The following is a 19,024-nucleotide window of genomic DNA, read 5'->3' as shown; positions in this document are numbered from 1 at the left end:
GGGGGAGAAGGGAAAAAAAAAAAAAAAAAAAGGTAAAAACCCACCCAAAGTGCCTCAGTTTCCTTTGGCTGCTCCCAAACTGCCATGATCACAGCAAAGTGTTTCACCAGCTGCTCCCCCTGCCCAGTTTGGACTGAAAAAGGGGAAACTGGGTTCTAGGAAGAGCTGGAAGGAGAGAAAAGCAGCTTTGGGGTGTGCTGGGCACAGCCACAGGGAAGGGGATGCTGAGCTCAGAGCTGGGGTAGGTTCAGAGCTCTCCTTTGTGGGGTTTTATGGGGCCTCCAGTCCCACCCAGTTAATTTTTAACCCCTACAAGGAGCTCAGATTGGACTGGATCTTTCCCTACAAGAATCCTACTCAGAGCAAAGATTTGGAGTAAAGCTGTTGTAGGCATTTCCTAGAGGGAAGCATCTTCACCAAAGGAGCAAAAACCTTTTGTAAACCCAGTTTGCAGCTGCTCACCCCTAAATATTCACCTCATGGGCACCAGAAACCTGGGGGAGTGATTTCATCTGAAGCTTTAAATTCAGCCATGAGGAAGCTCTCTCTTCTCATGAATTCATCAGGATAACCCTGCATTTTTTTGGCTGCTTTCCCACCAAAATCAAGCCCTGGGTGATCCCTGTGTGCAGCCCCAGGTGTGTGTCTGTCTGTCCCGATAATTCTTCTGTCTGATGGCTGATTTCAATCACTTCTGACAGGGCAAAGAGGCTCAGGATAATTAAACTGCTATAAATGTCATGGAAACAGACAGCTCAGGAAAAGAAACCATCCCAGAGCATTGACTGTGCTGAGCTCTCCTCTGATCAGACCAGACACACACCAACATCTCTTTAATGTCCCCAGCACCCCTTTCATGTCCCTACCAGCAGCTGAGGCAACCACAAAGCACAAATTAGAAGGGATCCAGGCCTGGCTAATCCCAGAGCATGTCTGAGTTTCCCAAATTCCCACAGCTGCTGGAAAAACATGGGCTGAGGCACCACAAAATGAGCACTTCTCCTTGCCTTTGTGCCTATCCATGGAAAGAAAAAAACCCCAATTCTCCTCAATTTTCCAGCCCCAAACAGATGGAGGAGGGAAGGGAGCATGTCCAGCTCTCAGCTAACAGATTCCAGAGGGATTTCAGCAGATCCAAGGGATTTTTTGGATACCTGTCAGCAGATCCAGGCTGGCACTGCCACCTCAGCTGAGCCTTTCTAGTGGCTGCTCCATCTGCTCAAGACACTTGGGATCATTCCTGCCCCTCCAAACTCTCCCTGGAGTTATTTTTTCAACACATTTGGGATCATTCCTGCCCTTCCAAACACTCCCTGGAGTTATTTTTTCCCCCTCTGTGACCACACAGCAGCCTGTGGCCCTCTGTGATTTCTGCCTTCAAACTCCTCATTTGGTGGCTCCCAAATCAGCATTTCTGTCCTGCACACAAATTACAGCCCCAAGAATAGAGGCCCCGCAACCACCACGTGCTGAGCTCTCACTGCTTTTCCATCCATCCTTTATGGTGTGGTCCCTGCACAGCTGGTTTTGCCTTCTCCCCCCTCCAGAGGATAAATTCCTAGTGGGAATTTAACTTTGAAAGGAATGCTTGAAAAGCTGCTCAAAACTGAGTTTTTAGGGTTGTGTTAATCAAGGCACCTTCCATCTGTTTATAATATTAAAGCCACCCCCTGAGTGGGACTTTATAGCAAGAGATCCCTCAAAATCCCCAAATCCATCCCTCAGATACCTCCCCAGAATTCAAACACGGAGGTTTTTTACCCTTTTTTGTAGTTATTCTCCATTCCAGAGCTTTAACAAACCACCAGTGTGAAAAACCCCCTCAGCAGCAGTTTTTCCAGCAGTTCCTTCCCATTATTTTCCAACAGGAGCTGATTTGGCTCAGGTACATTCACACGGAGTGGTTTTGTTCCCTAATTGAAGCATCAAGTCAGATTATGCTTCTGAAGCAGCAAATGAGACTATTCACCAAAAAAAATCTCTTTATCCTTGCTCAAAACATTTGCTTGCCTGGGTATGCTTATGAAGAATAACTCAGGGAGCTCCTAAAAATGGGATTTTGCAATTTTAGCCTCATCTTGACAGTCAGGAAATGAAATTTCCATGCAAGGACAAAGCAGTGGGACAGGGTGACACAGTGGTGTTGTCCCTGAGAGCCACCCTGAGTGTCCCATGTGCCAAGCAAGGCTCAATCCCATGGACAGCATCCCAAAAACCTCATTTGGACCCTCTGGAAAGCTGCATCAAATGATGGCCTGAACATTGTGGGAGGCATTTACATAAAGGAGGAGAGGGTCAGCCTGACCTTCAGTGTCCAGCGTGGAAATTTCAAATAAAAAATACAAAGAAAAAGAAAAGAAAAATCCCACAAAAGCCCAGCCCAGGCCTGTGCAAACTGAATGGGGCCAAATGAATGGCTGGCATTGTGTGCCCTGCCGTGCCAGCCCTGGAACTGGCACTGAATAAAGCTGGGATGGGGGAGAGGATGGGGCCAGAAGCAGTTCTGAAAGCATCCCCTGGTTTTGTGTGAGGGGTACCCCAAAGGACACCCACACTCAATACCCTGCCAGCCTCAAAAAGAGATTTTGCTCCATTTTCCTCATCCCACTCATTAGGGATCCCTGGAAAAAACCCAAGGCCCCATTTCCCCTTGTCCTCCACTGCTCTCTGAGCACCAGGTAGCCTGGGCTGTGCCACCACTCTGTGTCACCTTAGCAAGGTGAGATCCCCACAGCCTGGCTGCTGTCCCCATCTGAGCCATCCTGTTACCCAGGCTGTCCACAGAGTTTCCTTGGAGAGGAAGCTACAAAAACTCCCCTCAATTCCAAATTTGAGGCTGCCCAGCCTTCCCACAGCCCAGGCTGTGCCATCACTCTGTGTCACCTTACCAAGGTGACATCCCCACAGTCACTATCTGAGCCATCCTGTTATCCAGGCTGTCCACAGGAAACTGCAGAGTTTCCTTGGAGAGGAGGCACAGTCTGCAAAAACTCCACTTAATCTCAAATTTGAGGCTGTCCAGCCTCCCCTTGGCACAGCCTGAGGTGCCAAAAATCCCTTTTCCATCTGGCTCAGGTGCCACCACTCTTTGTCACCTCACCAAGGTGACAAGATTGCCACAGCCTGGCTGCTGTCCGCAGCTGAGCAGTGCCCTCTTACCCAGGCTGTCCACAAAAAAACTGCAGAATTTCCTTGGAGAGGAGGCACAGTCTGCAAAAACTCCCCTCAATCTCAAATTTGAGGCTGCCCAGCCTTCCCTTGGCACAGCCTGGGCTGTGCCACCACTCTGTGTCACTTAGCCAGGGTAACAACAGCCCCACAGCCTGGCTGCTGTCCCCATCTGAGCCATCCTGTTACCCAGGCTGTCCACAGAATTTCCTTGGAGAGGAGGCTACAAAACTCCCTCAATACCAATCCCAGGCTGCCCAGCTTCCCTTGGCTCCCCGTTCCTGCAGACCTGACCCCAATTCCCAGTTAATTCCCTCCACCACCCCACTGAGTGCTGCCTTTCCCCCACCCCAAATCCCATTCCCCTGCTGCCACCTCCTCACCCAGCCCTGCTCACACCATTCCAAGTTTCCCCTCTCCCCCAAATCAAATAATCAGCCAATAACCCATGGCTCTCCTGGAGGAGTTCTTGTTCCATGACATATGTGTGAACCATCAGGGATGGTTTAAAAACAGATTCCCCCTCATTACAAGCCCAGCACAAAGCTGCTCCTTTGTGTCTTCCCCCTCTGCACCGCTGCCTGGCTCTGGTTTCACGTTGATTTATTTCCCTTTCATCTCTGGAAAATTAGGAATTCTGCTGCCCACAGGAGGATGGATAGGCCAGTGGATCATGAGGAGGAAAATACAGAGTAAAGCTTTTGGATTGAGTTACTCATTTGAGAACTCACTGAGCTGAAGCGGAGGCACTTGCTCAGGTTTTAGTGTAAAAAAAGAGGCACAGAGTCTGCCTGGGAGGTGTTGATCCCAAAGATCCAGAGGGTTCCGTTCCCACCTCTGGCCACAGCAGGGAAAAAGAGGATTTGGGGAAGGTGGGGAACAGGAGAGGATGGAGGACCTGCTCCTCAGACAGGAAGGGAAGAAGCAGCAAAGAAATCCTGAGATCCCAGAATGGATTGGGGTGGAAGGGACCTTAAAGTGAGACAGTTCCACCTGGGCTCACTCCCAGTGCCAGTGTCACAGACACATTTTATGAAAAATCCTTTCCTGATGATTTTTCCTCCTGAGAAGCTGAGAGGCCTCAGGAACAAAATGTAAACAATGGTTATCTGCTGCTGTGGAATGCAACAGGTGCATCTGGGATTGGTCTCATGTGGTTGTTTCTAATTAATGGCCAATCACAGTCAGCTGGCTTGGACTCTCAGACACAAGATTTTGTTATCATTCCTTATTTTTTCTATTCTTAGCTAGCCTTCGGATGAAATCCTTTCTTCTATTCTTTTAGTATAGTTTTAATACAATATATATAATAAAATAATAAACCAGCCTTCTGAATCACGGAGCCAACATTCTCATCTCTTCCCTCATGCCCACACAAAGCACCACACCAGAGGGTTTTTGGATTCCAGAGCACATCAGGACCTCCAGTCCCAGCCCACAGGAGCCTCCTGAGCTACCCAAACTTGCTTTTACTCCATTTTTTTCCCCTCATAGCCAAATTAATGTGGAAGTGGAGCTGCTGTCTCCTCAGCCCCACAGACAGGATTTCCACCCCCAAGAGCCACCCTGAGCTTTCCTCCACACCAAGGTGGCTCAGGACCAAGGGGTTTTGTGTGCACAGAGCTCTTTAATCAGCACTTGGAACGTTTTCTGCCCCAGGAGGGGAACACAGAATCCAGGTTTTATGGATTAAAGGTAAAAGGGGGGAAAATAGACCTGGCTTCCAAAGTGATCTGGGGATAGAAATGGGATTACACCCCTCAGCTCGGGGAGATCTGCTGACACACACAGAAAATGCAACTCAACACCAAATTTTGGTTGGAAAAGGATTTTCCTGCATCTGGCTGGCAGCAATCAGCCAAGCATGGAGCAGGGACCTGCTGGACCACCCGAGGAGGAGGCTTTGTGCAGGTTCCTGCTGCTAATTCCCACCCCTGCTGGAAATTTGGCTGCTGGGGAAGGAGCTGGGAAGGGAAAGCTGAGCTGGTGTGCAAACATAGGTGTGACACCTCTCATCCACACACCTTCCTCCCTCCTTTTCCAGGAAACTCAAATGTGCCCTTTGTTAATGTTCACACCCCAAAGCATTTTTTCAATTGGGTTTTTTTTTTCTTTTTTTGGCCACGAAAAATGGTTTGGGTTTCATTTATTCCATGCAGCATCTACCACCTGAAATTCAGCATTAAAAGAAAATAAAATTAAATCTTGCCTTGGGGTTGGACTTGGATGATCTTTGGAGAAAGCTGATCTTTCTGTGGTTTTTGAAGCATAAAACCTGCATAGTTCCATGAATAGCACCTCGAATTTTCATCTCAAGGATGGGAGCTGGGTTTGTGCACCCTGGGGCCTGAAAATCAGGTGGGAAATTCATCCCAGAAATGAGGTTCTCCAAAGCAAACCCATGAAGGAACAGGACTGGATGCAGTGGAGGCTGAGCATCCCCAGATCTTGGATTTCACCCTTCTGAGCATCCCTAGCCCTGATTTCACCTTTCTGAGCATCTCAGCTCAGATCTCACCCTTCTGAGCATCCCTAGCCTGGATTTCATAGTTCTGAACATCCCCAGCCCAGATTTCACCCTTGGATCTCACCATTCTGAGCATCCTCAGCCCAAATTTCACCATTCTGAGCATCAAGCTGACAGAAGGACAAACCAAACCTGCAGATAAATTTGCTCCTGTGAGGCACCAAAGCCTCAGGACAACCTTGCACTGTTTGCAGCCATTCCAGAGCAGGAGACGGCACCCAAAAGTCACTTTCAGCACTGATTTTCCCCTGTTTGTTCAAAGCTCTGTTTGTCTGAGCAGTTCTGACCTCCTGAACTCCAGCCAGCGCTGGCTGCGTGTGCAGAACAACGAGCCCACGGTCAGGGATTTATTTTCCATGTTCTTGCAGGGGGATAGAAAACTCCCAGACACCCCAATCCCCATCCAACCCTTCTGGAGAAATCATTAGGAATCCCCTCTTCCAGCTCCCATCCCTGGGGGATGTGTTTATTGGGAACATTTCCATTCCAGCTCTGTCAGAGGGACGACTACACCTGCACACTGGGGATGGCTGCAGTGGGCTTGGATTTTCCTCTGGGTTTTGGCAGGCAGCCCAGACTGCCTCCAAAAAGGAAAAAAAAAGGGACTCGGAAAGACCTCACCATGTGTGAGGAACATGTGCTTCATTTGTTCAGGCCTCAGTGATGAGGGAAGGGGGTGAACACGGAGTCAGCCCAGAGGTTTTGAGGTTGGGGAGGGTTTTTACTCTGTCCTGCTCTCAGAAAAGTGGAAAAAGGCAGGAAAATAGCAAAAGAGATTGGAATTGCAGAGAAGCAGCAGCTTAAGCACCACCAGGCTGACAAGGACACAAACCCTGATCAGCCTCATCATCCTCTTCCTCCAGCTCATGAAGTTTGGCTCAGCTGAGCTTTTACTTCCTACAAATTCACTGCAACAATCAAAACCCATCATCCTTTTCTAAATAAAAAATTATTTTTCCTATTTACAGGCTGCAAAAAATTTAACTTTTATGGAAGTAGCACTAATTGGTGAATGACCTCCCACATAGAACAAGGTCCCCAAGTGAGCAGGGAAAGGGAACATGCCCTGCTTTGGGCCAGGGCTCCCTGTCACGCTCTGCTCTCAAAAATCCCTTTTCCATCTTGCTCAGGGATGCTGCCAAAAACCTTCAGCTGGAAACTTCTCCCCCAAAGCACAAGGATTTGGCTTTTCCCCACTGCTCAAGCTGAGGAAAATCATCTTTCCCCAACACATCCATTTGCTGCTTCTTCCCAAATCCCTTTGTGGTTCTTTCCCTGCCCCTGAAACTCCATCCTGGTCCCTGCAGATCCACAGCAGCCCTGCAAACCTTGCAATGATGTCACTGGAGAGAGGAGCAGCTTTCCAGCATTACATCAGCCTGTCTGGCCTCAGCAATCAGCCTCCTGCTCCTCAGACTTTCCATGGAAGAAATTCATCCCCCTCCTCCCATCCAAGGAGGGGGGAAACAAACTGAAAATTGAGCCAGAAAAGAGAAATGACCCCGCACCTCGGAGCATCCATCACCCCAAACGAGCCTGGGGCTGCTGCCTGCCAGCACTGAAACACAAAAATCTGCCAGGGGGATGTCAGGAACAACCAGCCACAGCTCCCCAAATCCCACAGAGTCCCTGGAGGGGTGGAAATTGCTCCAAAGGATGAGTTTTGCCTCCCAGAGATCGCTCGGTTTTCCTGTGGTTTATTGCTCCTTTCTGCAGCCCAGGCCAGGGGAAGGGGACACGAGGCGCCTGTCCCCTCCAGGCCAGCAGGGATGGAGAGCCCTGCAGCATCCCAAAGTCATGGCAGAGTCAAATTTCCCCTCAGCATCCCCTGGGGAAATGCTCCTCCAAACCAGCTCCTCTGTGCGAGCCCCTGCTACCCAACCATCAGGCTGCAAACTGCTTCTTTGAGGGATAGTATCCAAAAAAATACTGATTTTCCACTGGCACATGCCAGTTACAGTGCCCAGGAGCAGCAGGGTGTCAGTGGTTCCTCAGACAGGGATGAGGTCCCACATCCTCCACCAGGAATTCCCAGAGCACATTAATCCTGGATTTTCAGGCCTAAGCGCCTCATTTCCTCAGCATTTACCAACAAAACCCTCAACAGTGCCATCCTAGCCCAAAAACCACCCAAATCACCAAATTCCAGCCTGGTTTAGGGTGTGTGGAACATTAAAAATTCATCTTTTCCACCCCCAGTGGTTGTGGTGGTGGCACCTCCTAAAACCAGGCCTTAAATCTGGACAAGCTCTCAGACCACGCAGCTTCCTAAGGCTGATGTTTCACTTGGCACCCTGAAAAGATAAATGATAGACTGCAGGAGTGTTTGAAACATCAATAAAAGCACTTTTATGATCTGTTTGAACAATAAAGTGCTTTGTAAGCTATCAGAGGCCCGCAGGCATTCGATACCAGCAAACAGCACTAATTATCCACACATGCCAGCACAGTTGCTTTGACAGTTCATGAAATGGAATTTACCACTGACCAAACCAAAAAAACAAACAGCCCACGGAAAAACCAACCCAAAAAACCAACAAAAAAAGAAAAAAAAAGTGGATTTTGTCATCATGACTAACGAGGCTCCATCATTACAGGCAAGGCTGACCCAGTCACCAAGCTTGAGTGCAGGCCAGATGGCTGAACCTGCAATTACCCAGCGAATGGAGATGGAAAACAAGAGTTTCAGCAGAGTGTATGCAAACAATCCAGCTGATGTTTCCAGCCAGGCTCTCACTTTCCTCGCTGGCACCTGGCACCGAGGGGTCAGAGGAGCCAGCGCCACTCTGGGCTGGAAATGAAAGCCCAGAGTCACTTTTACAAGCTGGTTTGCAATTCTTATTCTGGCCCAGGTGCTGCCCTCCCTCCCTGATAAAACCAGATGACGTCCCTGGGCACCTGTGTAAGGTGATGCTGTGGCTGAGGTGTTGCCAAACGGGGCCAAATTTCACATTTTTGATCAGATGGACTGCATCGCTTGGACTGCTGCCCCAAAAACCTCCCTGTTCATTGCAAACCCATCCAGAGGCATAATCCTCAATAATTGCAGACATTTTCTAGGCAGCACTGCTCTCCTGGAAGAGCTCAGAGCTGTGATTTAATCCATATGCCTCAAGTGCACCATTTTAAAGAGGATCCTTTGGAAAAAAAAATTAAAAAAAAAAAATAAGGCAAAGCTGAAGGAATGACGAGGAAACCAGCAAGCAAATGGAGAATTACTAGGAGACTAACTGGGGAAAGCTACAGACATCTTCAATAAAGATCCCTAAATGCTGGCTCAGGAGGTTTTATTTTCCATCCTCTCACACTGTGATATATGGTGGTGGTGTAAAACATCCCCTCTTTGCACTCCCTGAAAGACTGCACAGCAAAGGAGGTGAAATCAGATTTGGCAGGGCCAGCAGAGCAGGCAGCCAGCTCTGTAAATTACCTGCTTTCAGCAGCCTGCCAAGGCAGGGGGAGAGAAATGGGAACATGGATCTGTGGTGCATCCTGACAGACAAATCCAGGTTAGTAAAAAACACTAATTTTTAAAAATGGGTTTTGAAGTTCAACGAAAACTTCATTAATCTGGGCTTTCTCTGCTCCTTCCTGAGCCCAGATCCTGCAGGATGTGCTGGGTCCAGCTCTGAGCTCATGGGGAGCTCTGGGGGTGCTGCTGCTTTGAAGATCCCACAATCCCAAGATTATTTAGGTGGGAAAATGGTCCAAGATTGACTCCAACCTGTGCCTGACCCCCACCTTGTCACAAACCCTGAGTGCCACATTTGGGTGTTTCCTGGGCACCTCCAGGGCTGGGAACTCCAAACCTCCCTGCTCAGCCCATTCCCAAGGCCTGACCACCCTTTCCAAATCCAGATTAGTAAAAATCACTAATTTTTAAAAATGTTTTTTGAAGTTGAATGAAAACTTCATCAATCTGGGCTTTCCCTGCTCCAGATCTTGCAGGATGTGCTGGGTCCAGCTCTGAGCTCATGGGGAGCTCTGGGGATGCTGCTGCTTTGAAGATATCAGAATTATTTAGATGGGAAAAGGCTCCAAGATTTACTCCAACCTGTGCCTGACCCCCACACCTTGTCACAAACCCTGAGTGCCACATTTGGGTGTTTTTTGGACACCTCCAGGGCTGGGGACTCCCAACCTCCCTGCTCAGCCCGTTCCCAAAGCCTGACCACCCTTTCCATGATGGAATTCCTCCTGAATGAGGGAATTTCTTGCTTCCCCTCTATCAGAAGTGTTTCCCCACACCTTGGCACTGCTGTTGATGTTTGCACAGGACCCTCCTGCCACCAGGAACAGCCAAGACAGAGGTGCTAAGGTAAAATTTGGTCTAAATGTGAATTAGAGGTGGATTTAGACCTGAAGAGCTGACAAAGTCTAACTTGAATTAGCACCGAGTTCTCTGCAGCCCAGCACATCAGTCCTGGGAGGAGAGACAGAGTAAATCTCCTCCTGGAGTACACAGAGCTGTTTGATGTGTTAACAGCAGGTCTGCCTGCAAGAGGAGGCTCTGAAACTTCTCCATCCCCAAAACCAGCAAAAATCACCATAAAATTCACCCACATGTACAAAAATGTGCTTTTATTTCTACCCCTTCCACTAAAGCAAAAGCTTTTGATCCAACCTTACAAGCTCAGAGTAGAATAACCTACAAACCTCTGAAAATAAGAGATGCAAGAGCTGGACAGGGAAGGAGAACACCCTGATGAGAGTGAAATGAAACCTGGGATTATCAACCCTGGGGATAATCGGTTTTTTAAGTGTAAACAAGGCCCAAGATGAAAAGAGAGGTGGCATTTGAACCCCAGGGGCAGCTGAAGGGCCCCAATGTCTGGGCTGGGAGCATTGATGTGTCTGTCTGTCCTGCTTTGTCCTGGGCTGCCTTGGAGCTCTCAGCAGCCCTAAGAGCACCTCTGGCATCCTGCCCAGCCTCTCTGGCTCATCCCAAATTGCTTTCCCTCCATGTCTGATGGCTTGATTTCACTCGTGGGCTTCAGAAAAACAAACAAAACAAAAAAAAAATCACAAAGGAGGGGAGGAAATCAAAAGCAGCATCTTTCAGCACCCTCCAGGGTGCTGTGTCCCATCCCAGGACAGGCTTTGGCACAATTTTTTGTCAGCCCCTCCTGGCCACAGGTGCTGAGATCAGAGGAATTCAATTTTTTTTAGGTTTTACAGCACCAATCACACCACTGAGACACAGTTATGGCACTCAGCTGCACAAAATTAACTCCCCTTGTCTTCCAAAGGAGCCAAAAATGACCTTAAAAAGCAATATATTCATGCCCTGAGCTTTTCCACACATGGGAAAAGTCACTTCAGCCACTCCAGGCACTGCTGCAAACCAAGAGGGTCAAAACCCCACTTAACTTCTGGGACAAGGCTGCAAAATTTCACACAGATGAACCAACAAAAATTGGCAGCAAAAGCAGCCACTCGTTCCTAGGCTGTCCTTGGGTTTTGCCAAAACCTACTCAATTTTTCACCAATGTCCACACCATAATTTAATGATGCCAACTGCAGCTCTGGAGCCAGGGGCTGGACAAGACTTTTATCAGCACACCACAGCCCAAGAGTGGAAAATCAGGGGACAAAATGGGAAATGCAGCAGGAAAATGGAACATCAAGGTCTGAGCAAAGCTCATTTTGCTCATCACTGGAGGAACACAGAGCAGGAAAACAGGGCTGGGCCCCTCGCCCCCTCCCTGCTGCAGAAAGCAAATTTCTCATTGGATTTCTTCCCTGAGATGCCTCCAAAGAGCCCCACAAAGGGGTTAAATCCAGCCCAGGAATGGAAATATTTCCCTGCCCCAGATTTGGGCAGCATTTTCCCCTCACAAAGATCCCCCAGCTATGGGTTATGGGATTCCCTCATTCCCTGCTGGGATCCAGGTGTGACAGACCATGGGCACAAAATGGGCATCACCAGAATGGTTTGGGAATTATTCCTGCCTTTCAGGCTGAAAATGCTTTTTTTTTCTGCAAAAGAGCCTTTCCCAAGCTTCTCCCTCTCTCTATTCCTACACTCAACTACCAGGACTTGGTCTCTAATTTATATTTAAAGGAAAGCAAATTAAAAGGAGTTTTTCCCTCCAAAACTGAGACACATTCACATGGCTTCACTCCCCCCAGTGCTGCTGCACCACAGGAACTGCAGCAGAGAGAGTTTATCCACACCACAGGCTGGATTTTTGTCCTTTCCTCTCCCCCTGCAAAATAAAATTAAAAAATCCCTTTGCAGTCTCAATCCCCTCAGCTTGAATCCTCCCAACCCTGCAAGAGCCCATGGTGCCATTTGTAAACTCCTGTTTACAACAAACCCAGCACAAAACTCAGCTTGTCCAACCTGGGCCCGGGGCTTGGCCCCTTTTCAACCCTCCCCAGTCCCTCACAGAGACCCTCAGAGCCTCCCAGCTAATTGAATTTTAATGAGAGGAAGTCATTTTTCCACTGGAAGAATGTTTTGCTGGAGAAATATTTTGAAACTCCTCTAACCTTTCCTGCCAGGCTTTTTTAAAGTGTTTTTTTTTGTTGGTTTTTTTTTGTTTTTTTTTTGCAGCAGAACACGAGTGAGGAAGTTCCCATCCAGGCTCTGAGCTGCTCCCCTCACAACCCCAGCATTTCAATAATTACAGATTCCAAAACAAAAAGTGTTTGGGGCTGGTTTGGTTTCAGTCCTGACAAGGAGGATATGAGTTCCCACTGCTTTACAGCTCCTGTGTGAGACAGAGCCAACCCCAGCCCTGTCTCCAATCCCACTCCCACCTCACTGGGTTCTTTTAATTTCCAGCAAAAGTGACGAACACATCAGAGCAGAAAACCTCTGTCCCGGTTTAGGGCAAATTTGGGAGAAAACAATACAAAAAAATACAAATACCAATATCATAACATCACCCTAGGACAACCTCCTGAGCTGGGGTTTGCAGATTGGGTGGGACAGCAGCAGCTTCATCTCCTGCATGCTCCAGAAACCCTCAGCTTTCCAGGAACACAGAAATTGAACCCTTTGTTCTGAGCCTGCACAGTTTCTGCTTAGCCTTGCAGAAAGGAGAAAGGAGGGGCCAAAGGAAATGGAGTTGCTGAGATATGAAGGAAATTAGGTTCTAGTCCACTGCCTTCAGAAAAGCTTCTTCCACCCCAGTTAAAGCTGCTGGTGGCTTCAGTGGTGCGTGAGGAGGCGACCAGAAAAAAGGAAAAAAGGATAAATATCAGAACTAGAGGGGGTTTATATCCATCTTGTGTTACATCAGTACATGTAAGACAAAGAAAAATAAGTATTTTCTAATGACCCAGTTCTCATTAGTGCCAGTAAGATCTTGTAGCTGCAGCTCACAGCCACAACAGGCAAGAGGCTCCTTTGTACCCCAAAACTGAGGAGGTCCTGATGCCTTGTGAAGGGTGACTTGGAACAGAGGCTGGGCAGAGCTGAATAATTAAGTAGGGATTTATTAAAAGGATCTCCTCAATGGATGTACCTTGGACAGCACAAGAGCTACACCCAAGATGAACCAAAATGGTCACAAAATGCACGACCAGTCATGGGGTCTGTCACTTTGATCAGTTCTGCTCCATTTGCATATTGCAGTTAATTGTGATGCCTTGTGGTTCCTGATGCTTTTTTAGGTCACCACATGACCTAGAATAGAGGCTAGAAGGAATTAAAGAATAAAGCAGGGATTTATTAAAAGGGTCTCCTCAATGGATCCACCTTGGGCAGCACAAGAGCCCAGCCAGGGCTGCACCCAAGATGAACCAAAATGAACCCAAGGTGAACCAAAATGGCCCCAAAATGCACGACTGCTCACGGGGTCTCTCCCTTGGATCAGTTCTGCTCCATTTGCATCTTGCAGTTCATTGTCCAATTCCAGCTTTAGCCCAGGCAGTCCCACCCTGCTTGTTTTTCTCTCTCCAGCCCACGTTGTTTGTGCTCTTGGGCTGAGATTTGGATCATTTGTCCTTGGTCCCCAGCTGGAGCCAGAATTGTTTTGTCTCCCTGCTCTGTGCACAGAGCTCAGCATCCCCTAGTATTAAGCTCAGACCCACCACTAAAGCAGCACAGAATCTGAAAATATAAAAGCTAAACCTGAGGCATCAATCCCCACAGCCCCTTGGGATTTAAAGTTTTTTCAGCAAGGGAACTATGGCCATGGAAAGGGCTAAAAGAGGAGCAGGGAGCACCCATGAACACCTGGGTTCAGTTCCCTCCCTGGCAGAGGAATCAGGTGAGCCTTAAAAACCACCTGGGAACCCTGAAATTTCAGGGGCAGTTCTGGAAATCCTGTTACTTCACAAAATCCAAGTGCAGGTTTTTCATCCAGCCAGGATGTGACACCTAAGTCCTTCCAGTGGCTCTGCTGGACCTGAGCTGGAAAAGAACTCTCCAGTTTTATGTAACAAGTCAAAACCCGGCATCCAGAGCTGAAATATTTGGCAGAACGTCCAACACTCATGAAAGACACTCCAGTGCCCATTAAACCCAGGTTTTACTTTCCATTCTAATTGTTCAACTTCCCAGGGAAAAAACTCTTTAATTTAATACAATTTCAAGATGCAGGCCTCACTCTGTAACTGGGATTTTGGCAGATCTATCCAGCCCAGGCATTCCTGCTCTGTTTACAGCAGAGCAGCTCCCAGATGTTGGTAATGTTAAACAGACTGGAACCTTCCCTCTGAGTGACAGCAAAATGCAGGCAAGAACTGGCTTTGCTATGGCTCTGATTAGCCAGGGATAGGAGATATTCCCATCCTTTTGCTGGGCTAGGGAGGCCCAGGAGATCCAGCTCTTCCTCTAAATAAATTCCATAAAAATAAAGAGCTAGAGATCAACAAGGCTTGACTACACCTCACTGCACTTGGTGCTGGTTTTAGGAAGCAATTCCAGCTCACAAGAAAGATCAGGAATGGGATTCTCATCCCCAGGAAAGGCTCACAAGTGCAGCAGAGCACAAAAGTTGATTTTGCCAGGGAAATGCAGACATTAAAATGCTACTGAACTATGGGAAAAAGCTTCTCCCATCTGTACCTTGTCTATAAATAATGCTCTGCCTCTCTGCTTCCATCACAGGGAACATCCCACCCCTCAGCAATTTGCTTTGCCTTTGGAAGCAGAGTGTGGGAGGTGACAACCAAGCCAACCAAGCTGTCAAGGAGAGTCCCCTCGTGTCATGGAGCAAAAGAGCCAAGCATCCATGGCCAATGAGTGGGAAAAGAGCAAATTCCTACAGCCCCAGGGTGAGTTGGGCCTTGGGAGGGAGTTGTTTCTCTCAGCCTTCATTCATTGCCCCTGCAAAAATCCCGGCAAAGGCATGAATGAAAACCTTGTGAGCCCTTCCCAGTTTAAATGTGCCAAAAGGTCCAAAAACCCAATGTAGAGATGCTCCAGGACCCCAGCAAGGGCTTGGAACAAAAGAATGGAGCAAAAGAACCAAGAATCCATGGTCAATGAGTGGAAAAAGAGCAAATTCAGCCCCAGGGTGAGCTGGGCCTTGGGAGGGAGCTGCTTCCCTCAGCCTTCACTCTCTGCCCCTGCAGTTCTAAATCCCAGCATGAGGACGAAGGAAAACCTTGTGAGCCCTTCCCAGCTTAAATGTGCCAAGAGCTCCAAAATCCCAGTGTAGAGATGGTCCTGGACCCCAGCAAGGGTTTGAAACCAGACAACCAGAGGAGCCCACTCCACCGAGGCCACCTGGGAAAACTGGGCCCACAGGTTTCATCGGCACTACAACAAGTCGAAATATAAACTTAAAATTCACAAACAACAGTGTTTTACTATGGGGAAAAAAAACCCAAAAAAATCAAAAACTGAGCTGGAAGTGTCTCATCATCCCCGTGGAACAGCTCCAGAGCTGCTCTTTGCCATGGCTCACCTCAAAGACCTCCTCATCCAATATCCTGGTGCCAAACACAATGATGCCGTTGACATCGATGATGGGGTGCTCGCTCCGGTCCAGGAACTTGGTGATTTTCTTTTTACAGTCCAGAACCAAGGTGACATTTTTCTTCTGCACACTCAGAGCCACCCGGTGCCACCTGTGAGGACACAGCCCACAGTAGTGTCAGGCACTGCCCTGGGCTTTGCAGGACAAGGCAATGATTGCACAAATAAAATGAACTTTCAGGAACTGATGCTCTCATGGAAATCCTCCCTGGGCAGAGCCTGAAGGGTTGGCTGGCAGGAGAAATGCTGATTGGCAGCTTTCATCCCTCCAAATCAGGCAGGAGAGGGCCAGCTCTGGCTTCAGCAGGAAGCAGGGATAAAACCACACTGCTGTCTCCCTTTTCCACCCTCTTTTTAAGCCCTGCACAAGCCTCAGCGTGGATTTTGCAAGACAAACTGATTTTTTTAAGGCCCTTCGCAGGAAAATCAGTGTTCCTATCCCCACAAGCAGCAGACAGCAGCACTGACTGCTCATTTACAATTCTTACAGATGTCAAATTAATCCACCAAAGGCCAAAATGACAGAGTGGGGCACCTGTCAGCTGCCAGGGGTGTGCAAATACATTTCTATAGGCACGATTCCCATTTTACACAACGTTCAACATGCTGGCACGGATACAAACAATGAACTGATTTTTTCCTTGGTGCACAAAATGTCACTTACTTGCCATCTGCTAGGTTAATGCCTCTAAAGAGAGGATAGTCTTCTGGGCCTGGCTTTCCTGTATGGTCTTCATACAGGAATACAGGAGATCTACCCAACTCCACACCAATTTGCTGGATCCCTTGCTCATTGTAAATTGAGATCAAGAAGGACTGACCTCCTTTCTTCGCTTTTACAGTGGTTAGAATGGAGAAGTCCTCTGGGAAGGGGGAAGCTGGAGTGGAAAAGCAAAGAGGTTAGTGAGGTTTCCTCGGAAATAATCCCTACATCAACAGCGCTGTTGTCTGAGGAGCCGTGGCTGGTTTGTCTCCAGATGTGTGCACATCAGCAGCCCTAAATGTTTATATAGGGCCAGCTGAAATGTGGATTTTCCCCAAATACTCTGGGGTGAAACCCCTGTGCTGGGAAAACAAAAGTTCTACAAAAGTAATTAGCTTAAATTTCTAATTTTTGCATGCAACCCTTCCAAAAGAAGCTCCCCTAAAGCTCTTTAGGACACAAGGCAAAAACTTTCATGGGGTGCTCCAAATGAATTTAAGTGATCAAAGGGACAGAGGAAATCAAGCATCAACACAATCTCAAATGGTTTTTCTTTAAGGGAGCAGAGAATTGCATCAGGATTTGTTCATTCCAGATGAGAACAGAAGATTTCGTGGTTTTGGCTTTCAGGGTTGCTGCAGACGCACAAAAAATATCTGAAAAATGAAATAAATCTGGCAATCAATGGAAAATGGAAATTTGTCTGCTTATTAAACAGCACCTCATTTCCTGACCTTTCCTCCTGTCAGGAAAGAGCTGTGTCTGATCACAGGTGATTTCTGTCTTTATTTCTGCAAGGTTTGGAGGAGCCATTAAAGCCATTAAACTCTGTCAGTACAGGGTCAATCTGCAAGGCCAGGCAAACACATTTAAAGATTCAATCTGAGCATCACCCTCTTGCAGAAACCCAAATTCCTCCCCCCTCTTTGGATTTCTCTGCTGTTCAGACTGAAATGAAAGAGCCCAAATTGAAAATCCTGGATGCACATCCCAAACAGGGCGGCTTGAAAACCACCAGGAGCATTCATAAAGAAGATGTCTTGATCAAATTATACACAGAAACCCCCCTGATGTGCATTTCAGAGTGTGGGGCTTGCAGGGAATCTCCCTTTGGAGCAAACCAAGGATTGCTTTGTACCCCAGCAGGGCAGGGCAGAGTGGGGCAGCCCCACCGTGGGGTTTGTGACACGTGTGGCACTGCTGGCACCCAGGGAACACAGGGATCCTGTTTAAACTGCAGATGTGCAGCCAAATAAACCACAAAAACCACCAAGCTCAGTGCCCAGAAGCTTCAAATAGATTTCCTTCACTAGTTTGGGTTTTTTCCTAGGGGTGTTTCACACAGGGAGGGGATGAGGAACGTGGCAGTGGGGAGTTCTTGGCACCACAGCAAAGCTGGAGCTCAAACACAGAACCCTGAGCTCATCTCCTGACTGGGAGGTGCTTTAATTTTTAGGTACAAAGTGTTTATGTATTTATTTAAGTATTTAGGAACAAAGTTTTAAATGTGTTTATCTGCCCACAGCAGGGAAGGGGACGAGGCAGGAGCTGCATCAAAACCAGAATTGCTGCAGACCAAAGGGAGAATTTCAGGGGGATAACTCAGGGTACCTATGGAGAAACACTTTGTACCAAGTTAATTCCCCTCACCTTGTGTAAATAACATTTGGGAAGCAGCAGAGTGACCTCCCAGTCAGGAATGAAATGCCATTAGATTCTGATTTATCCCCAGGACTCAGCCCCAGATATTTGGCCAAAGCAGCTCTGGTTTTGGTGCCTCCCTGAGCTTTATCTCCCTCCCCTGTGCACAAACCCTCCTGGAGGACTGAGCCAGGACCATACGCCTTCCTGGCTCCAATTACAGCCTACAGATTTGGGCCTTTTATGTAAAATAGTTCATGTCCAAAATTTCATTATGAACCCACAATACAGTACCTTTCAACTTGGACAAGCTGCCAACTCATTAAAAAGCTGCTTTTAATTTTTTTTTTCATGATTATCAAAATGTCTCCATGGTGATGCGAGTTTCTCAACCCAAATAATCATAATGGATGAATTATAGCTGACATTACTCTGTTACTGCTCTGCTGTCCTGGCAAAATAACAATGCCTGCACTGTCAGAGGCAGAAATGACCCGGGCTGCTGAACGAGGGATGAAAACACATCCCCACACACACCAATACTGATAAATACCCGGCCATAAATACACCAGGCACGGAGAAATTGACCCAAATCTCTCCAAAACAATGGAGACACCCCTCCAACAAAGGCTTTGGGTTGGATTCCTCCTCGTGGATTCGCTCCTCAAACGAGCTCACGCTGGGAGATGCTGCGCATCCATCGCTGGGGCTGGCTGGCATCCTCCTCCTCCCACCCCGTGGGCAAAGCCTCCCAAAACCACCCTGTGGGACCCCCCACAGCACGAGGGGGAGCCCCCAGTCCTGCTGAAGCTGCAGAGCTCCAGGATGGGCATGGCTGAATCCATGGGATGCTCCAGTGGATGAGCCAGGGTCAGCCTGAGCAGCTCCTTGCTTGAGCACAGTGCTTAAAGGGTCTTGTAGAACCTTGTGGTCTTCAAAACAGGGCAAGTTTGGACCTTATTCCTGATCCAGGTGTGCCCAAACATAGCCTAAACCAGAGTCCTGCTCCTGAGACCTTCATCCTAATCCAGGTGTACCTAAACACAGC

General features: G+C 48.0%; 1 protein-coding gene across 2 annotated transcripts in view; it reads right to left on the bottom strand.

Moving 5' to 3' along the window:
- COL5A1 (collagen type V alpha 1 chain) overlaps positions 1-19,024 on the bottom strand; it is a 133,127-nt gene that overhangs the window by 85,738 nt on the left and 28,365 nt on the right. For both annotated transcript variants that reach the window (XM_059486138.1, XM_059486139.1), the window contains exons 3-4: positions 16,297-16,510; positions 15,562-15,724 (exon numbers count right to left, since the gene is read on the bottom strand). In XM_059486138.1, the coding sequence (XP_059342121.1) occupies positions 15,562-15,724; positions 16,297-16,510 (377 nt within the window). The remainder of the gene's footprint in view (positions 1-15,561; positions 15,725-16,296; positions 16,511-19,024) is intronic.

The sequence above is a fragment of the Ammospiza nelsoni genome, chromosome 20 (assembly GCF_027579445.1).
Source record: "Ammospiza nelsoni isolate bAmmNel1 chromosome 20, bAmmNel1.pri, whole genome shotgun sequence".
Classification (NCBI taxonomy): Eukaryota; Metazoa; Chordata; class Aves; order Passeriformes; family Passerellidae; genus Ammospiza; species Ammospiza nelsoni.
The sequence above is the reverse complement of the archived record's forward strand: the minus strand, read 5'-3'. Positions and strand labels throughout refer to the sequence as shown.